The following is a 6,516-nucleotide window of genomic DNA, read 5'->3' on the forward strand; positions in this document are numbered from 1 at the left end:
TTAAGGCTCTGTAAAACTAACAAGTGGACATATGTTGTCTTGAATAAGAAAGCTATTATGATTATTATTATAAGTGTTTCTCCTGGTTACAATGTAAAAGAAATACATATTTACAAAAATATATTTTTTTAAAAACCAGGTCAAAGTATCCAGAACAGACAAGTGTATATAAAAGGTTTAACGTGAATGGACTGATGTGTACCACAATTGTGGTTATCTGTGTGCTCTCTCCATTCCATCGGGAGGACGGGACGAAGCTATATGTAACTTAGATACTTGAGAAATTGTTTCGAATCAACGGAACCTACTTACCCATTAGTAGAATTAATAATCTCTTCTTTGAATATCCATTTGATCTCGGCAGTAGCAGGTGAGACTTGACAGGTGATGTTGCTAATGCCACCATACTCGTGATTGTGTACTCTCACGTCCACAGTTTCAATTTTTACATCTTGAGCTGGAGACAAGGAATTAAATAAGATTTTTTGCTACATTTACACTTACAGACAGACTCATCATCGTCCACAGCCCGACTTCACCACAGACCATATATCTAAATCTGTGGATTTCACCCACTGCTGGTTATAGGCCTCCCGTAGTTTGTGCCATCCACCACAGTCCTGTGCTAGTCTCAGTCAACTTACGGCTCGGAAATTGGACGATGTCATTCACACAGTTATCTATCACAAGCTAGAAACATGATTTACAGAATGTTGTTTCTCCTTTACATTTTTATTGAATAGATTTTGTTTCATTTGTCCGAAAACACGTTACAGTTTTTTTAATTACATCATTTAATGTTTCACTATTTTGACATATTGACAAGTTATTCGTTTCCCGATTCTTATTTCCCCAACATACTGTTTGACCAATGTATCCAATTGAATATTTTATTTTTGTGAAAAAAAAAACCACATTCATAAAACTTTTTTCATACTATTTCTTACTTATTACCGATATTAAATGTATTAGAACGTGTCGCACAATATAACTCATCAAATTAACATGTGCTATGTTAGCGTCTTTAGAAAAATAGTAAACGAGGCGCTAGTTAATTTTCATTTATACGTTATATATTGAATACTCAAGATCATTATTTTTATATTACATTTGACAGCAAAAACATAGCACAATGGTTTGACGAAAATTACGTAAGTGGGACTTGCAGTGCACCAGCAAAGTATAGTCTAGAATTTTGGAGCTGTACGGTAAAATTGTACGGCGGTACAATTTTTATGTAAGAATAATAATTTTGGCGAAACGAATTTTCAGCAATCTAAATTAGGTAAACGTAAAAAAGTACGGAAAACAGACAGTATAACAAACATGATTAGATCAAACAAACTTCTGCCCAAAGAATACATATTATGTGTAAAAATTATTCTAATAATAGGTTTTCGGACAAACGATGCTACTTCTTTAAGACATTTCTGTGTTGCAAATTTATACCAAAACTGTCACCGCGCTAATGGAAAAAAGTCGAACCGTGTTCGACGTAATGAAATTCGGAAAAAAGAAATTCGAGCATGTGATAGGTTACCCGTTCACCCATCGACGCCCAACGTTTCTATAACCATTAATCGTTATCGCTTTACTTCATCTGTCTTCACCACATCTCGCAATATAGGACATAAGGTCCGTCCCAAAAGTATCGAACATTTTTTTTGAGAGTGTTGCCGAACGGCGGGAAGCGCTCCGCTTGGCAACAGAAAGTGGTGGGGGGATCTAGCCGATACAGCGCGACCGGTCCCAGTTGGCTCCGAGCACCTGGAGCGGCAGGACGTGCGTTCGCGTAGAGCTCTAAACGACACCTCGTCGAAGTTTTTAAAAGTAGCGCGATGACGGATCCGTTAGAACAGAGGTACGCAGTGAAATTTTGTGTTCTACTCGGCAAAAATACTGTGGAAACCAACGAGATGATTAAACAGGCGTTCAAGGACAAAGCCTTGTCCGAATCCTCGGTCAGGAAGTGGCACAAGGTGTTCCGTGACGGAAGGGAAGAGGTGACCGACGAAGCCCGCTGGTCCCGCAGCCTCCCTACAGTCCTGACGTCGCCCCGGCAGACTTCTTCTTGTTTCCCAGCATCAAGTCGAAGCTCAAAGGCAAGCATTGGGGCACAATTAAGGACATCCAAGAAGCTACGACGAGGGCGCTGAAGGACCTACCCGTTGACGTCTTCCAGGGGGCCTTCCGGGCATGGAAAACTCGCCTACAAAAGTGCATCGATGCTGAAGGGTGTTATTTTGAAGAGTACTAATGTATGGTACCGATAAGTTCAATAAAAGTATTTTTCCTGAAAAATGTTCGATACTTTTGGGACGGACCAGATATTGCGAGATGTGGTGAAGACAGATGAAGTAATATAATGCGAATGAAGCTTCATACTTGATACTTGTCTTTTAATTTTGTCGAATATTACTTATTTGACAGTACTTGTTTGGGACGGATGTCGGACGGAAATCGAGAGTAGACCCCCTGATCCGTTATCTGAACTCCTGTGTCCTGGACCTTAATTCGTCTCCGGATGTCCGAATTCAGTCTATAAGTTTGATACCGAATATGACTCGCCCCATAGCTGTTTGTGCAACTCTCATTCTGTACAGTCTTCTGATCTTTGGACGCTAGCTGAGGAGACTTTTGATTTTGAAATGAAATGATTTGAAATGTTGAAATTGCTTAGTTTCAGAGTAGGTCATTAATGTGGCTGACTGACACATTAATGTAATATTTATTTATAATAATAAACTTATTAAAAGCGCTGCAGCAACGAGGCAGCCTCCGTAACACCCTGTTGTTGTATCTATAGTTTACTATATAAGATAAGTAGTCTTCGAAATTTCCACGCATTTCCAACGCACCCTTTCAGTAATAATTAACGTCATAAAATATGACCGAGATAAGTCCTGATACGGTGGACATTTTATAATATACTGGGTCAGGATCATGGAAAAGTGGAACGTTTACAATGTTATCTGTAAACAAATGATTTGATTTCAACATTTTAACTAAAAGACAATTTGAAGTACTTTCATCATTACACGTCTCACTGTTGGGCACGGGTCTCCACTGAGGTGAGGGTTCAGGCTAGTCTCTCATTAGACTGTAGCTTTTGGTTGGCTTCAGACGGTTTACAAGGGTTATCAATCTTTCCGTCACGGTTGGCGAGAGGTACTGCTACTAAACATTTACAAATGTATGTAACTTAGAAATTAAAGCCTTAGGTATATGTCGCCACAGGGATTCGAACTGTCGACTCCCACGAGGCTACCACAGCTATTCAACATTCATAGTTCGTTAATTGTCGTTGTTTTAGTGAAATCATAGTTTTGAAGTTGTCTTATATACACTTCAACTTCAACTTTTGTATCTATAGCTCCGTCGTTTTGCGGGACGATTGCGCCAACATCAGGGTTGAAAGACATGTAGCGCGGTGGTGAGATAGATTGCCGGTTATTAAAATACTTCGGCGGTTATTATTCACATTGACATATATATATATATATATATATATATAATATATATATATATAATAATGACATTACAAAAATATAATTTGAGGGCTCATGTTGTTTTCTTTCTTTTGGCAACATTTTAGGAAGTCTTATTTAGTGGCAAATAAAAATAAAATCGTTTAGTTAAAGAAAGTTAGGCATCGTTTTCGTTCAGTAACAAACTTTTGACCGGGGTCAAAAAGAGGATGGAAAAAGAAAGAAAATTATACGAAAGATAATGGGAGAATACGGGAATAATGAAGAATATTAATTTTTTTAAAAATTAAGACTGTTCAGAAATGGGAATTTTTCTCCGACTTATCATTAGTTGCTCATATACACGTAAAGACGCGTATTCCATTCAATTAATCCACTCTAAATAGAATAATTTTTGTTCAAGTATTTGTTCATTATAAGTAGTCGTAATATTAATATGGTACAAAAATACTAGAATAAGATAGTTAAGTCCTTTATTTTACTTATGTCAAACAATGTTCATTACTTAACACTTTAATTTCTAATCGACTTCAAATATTAAAATTATTGTCCTTCCAATAAAATGAGCTTAATATATAACATCTTTTTGTAATAGAAAATCTTATCGATTGACTTAAATAAGGAAAACGTCCCTCAATATATGAACTTGCGACTGCCTTAATTAATTTTACTAGATAGTTTTCTACTGTAACTGAATGCATTATAAAAAAGTGCGTTTGTTCGATATTCATGGCGTATTAACAAAGGGTCACAAATATATTGCACCAAGTAAAAGCCGCAATGTATTACAAATCATAAGGCATACACTCGGTTGCATATTTGTTTTTTCGAAATTCATACAAAACCGTTTATCGTTTTTAAAATAAATTATGCATCTTCTGATTACAAAATCACTTGCCCGTGGAGGGAAACATTCCTGTTTACCCGTTTACCCACAGTTACGGTGTTTTTGTATTATGGCACAATTATGCATTTTTCGCTTTTTCGACTGGTGATTAATAAAATCAATTACATAAATCAATTTATTGAATAAAAAATTTACAAATTTATGTTTGCAGAATTTAAGAAACTGATTGACAACAGATTTGCATTTAATGTGTAATGATCGTCATTATGGCCTATATATTTCCTCCATGAATCCAGAGATATCATTTACAGTTCTATATGTCCTTTTGAAGTAGCACTACTTTGTGTTTAAAGGCATTGATACAATAAATCATCACTCAAAATTTATTGTGCAATTGTTTAATTTGCAAAAGATGAGAGATTTGTAAATACAGCGGTCAGTAGCCACTTGTGCTATTATATATTGTGAGATGTCGACTCATTCGTAGAACAAAGATATATGCACAAGACTACTTGTTCTCAGGGCATTTCATTCGTTCTTCTTTGCTGTGGGTGACAGATTGACTGTTGTTTGATTTTATATTTCCGAATCGAAATAAGATATATATAAATACTCAAAACACCTTTACATAGGTCTTAGTTTGAATAACGAATTTTTCTCGTAACATGTTTATTCTCTTTTTCACACACAAGTTTTTCAAGTTAGGCACATTCAAGTTAGAAAAAGATTTATTTTTCTATTTTTAAGGCTTGTTCTACAGTCACTCATGGATTAGTGTTCACTTTCTAATTTCTGTGGCAATTTTATTATTTAAGAATTGCAGTGTATTGTCATGAAATATTATTTAATATTGTAGTTTATTATCTACCATAGTATACTTAAATAATAAATATTGTCATGGAAATTAAGCACAAAATGCTAACTCAAGAAAGACCTTCTGAACACCTTGTGTCTTTCAAGACTTGACGACATTGGCACTAGTAACTTTCGTTTGAGAATGAACTAATTAAGGGGAGGTATTTCAGGAGGCAGTTAAGGAGAAACTTCATATAAAAAAAGTTATGTGCAATATTACACATTTTGTTCTTAAATAATACATTTTAGACTTTTTAGTTAGCCTGTTTTCAGGATATTATGTGATTGAAAAAAGTATATCTTATCATGTAACAAATTAGCACATTCTTTAGACAATATTCTGAGGTGTATCACATATTTGTCTTACAAATTTACTTAATAGTAAATATCTAAACCATTTGATCAAGCAAAACAGTTTTTCTTGCTTCCCCTCTGAATCTTAACCTTGCAAAGTTAAAAAACATACTGAAGTAAATGCTCTCAGAGATAATATTATCTTTCCACAGGTACAGGGAATTAATGAACACCAATTACTAGACATATCTAATTTATAATATGATAAATGAAGCTTTGTTTTCTTATCAGAAGATTAAAAACAAAACAATAAATTTTTATACAAACATTACATATATAAATTAGTGCCAATGGTAGTACGTAATTTTAACATTCACAATATTACAGTATAACCTGTAAACGTCCAACCACAGCTAAATATAGAAACAATAGCCCTTCTCATTATCTACAGGACACTCAGCAAAACCACAGTGTTTTACCCTAAATACACAGGAAACTAACCAATTGAAAAAATGCGCGCATTTACGCCGCTTAAATCATCAAGAATTGTCCAATAATTATACATACTTCACTAATACGTGAATTAAAAGTAACTAGTATACATAATACTTACCTAAAACTGCATAAAACAATGTAAAACACAGAAAATGTAATGCCCAAACTCCATGACCGTACTCGAGTATACGAGCCATTGTCATGGCGGATTCGAGAGCTTTTTAGACTCAATACGCAGAATACTGCTATAGAAAACTCATCGCACGATCATTAGAGCATTTTCTATTCACTTTTGTAGCAATTTCTCTCGTTAATTCTATAAATATTACACAAAATACGACACGGCTGACACCCAAAGCCGACCGAACAAACAATTCGACTGGGCGATGTTGCCAATTCTCTAAACAAATTTATCTCATTTTATGTTTTGATTCTTCCTTAGACGTTTGGAGATTTTATCGAGGAGTAGGTGGAGTGATACTTTATCTAGAGCAGGGCCCATTATCTATCACAATGTCGGTGTCTCTCAATATACGA

The 6,516-nt window shown here is 35.1% G+C and overlaps 1 protein-coding gene across 3 annotated transcripts in view; it reads right to left on the reverse strand.

The window, feature by feature from the left end:
* LOC113228144 (tyrosine-protein phosphatase 69D-like) overlaps positions 1–6,226 on the reverse strand; it is a 50,163-nt gene extending 43,937 nt beyond the window's left edge. For all 3 annotated transcript variants that reach the window (XR_003310273.1, XM_026461333.1, XM_026461332.1), the window contains exons 1-2: positions 6,098–6,226; positions 313–457 (exon numbers count right to left, since the gene is read on the reverse strand). Coding sequence is in view for 2 of the 3 variants with exons in the window: in XM_026461333.1 (XP_026317118.1) it covers positions 313–457; positions 6,098–6,182 (230 nt within the window). In the remaining variant the exon portion in view is untranslated. The remainder of the gene's footprint in view (positions 1–312; positions 458–6,097) is intronic.
* Positions 6,227–6,516: the final 290 nt, after the last annotated feature.

This window comes from Hyposmocoma kahamanoa, unplaced genomic scaffold (genome assembly GCF_003589595.1).
Source record: "Hyposmocoma kahamanoa isolate Upper Pololo Valley unplaced genomic scaffold, ASM358959v1 224, whole genome shotgun sequence".
Taxonomy (NCBI): domain Eukaryota; kingdom Metazoa; phylum Arthropoda; class Insecta; order Lepidoptera; family Cosmopterigidae; genus Hyposmocoma; species Hyposmocoma kahamanoa.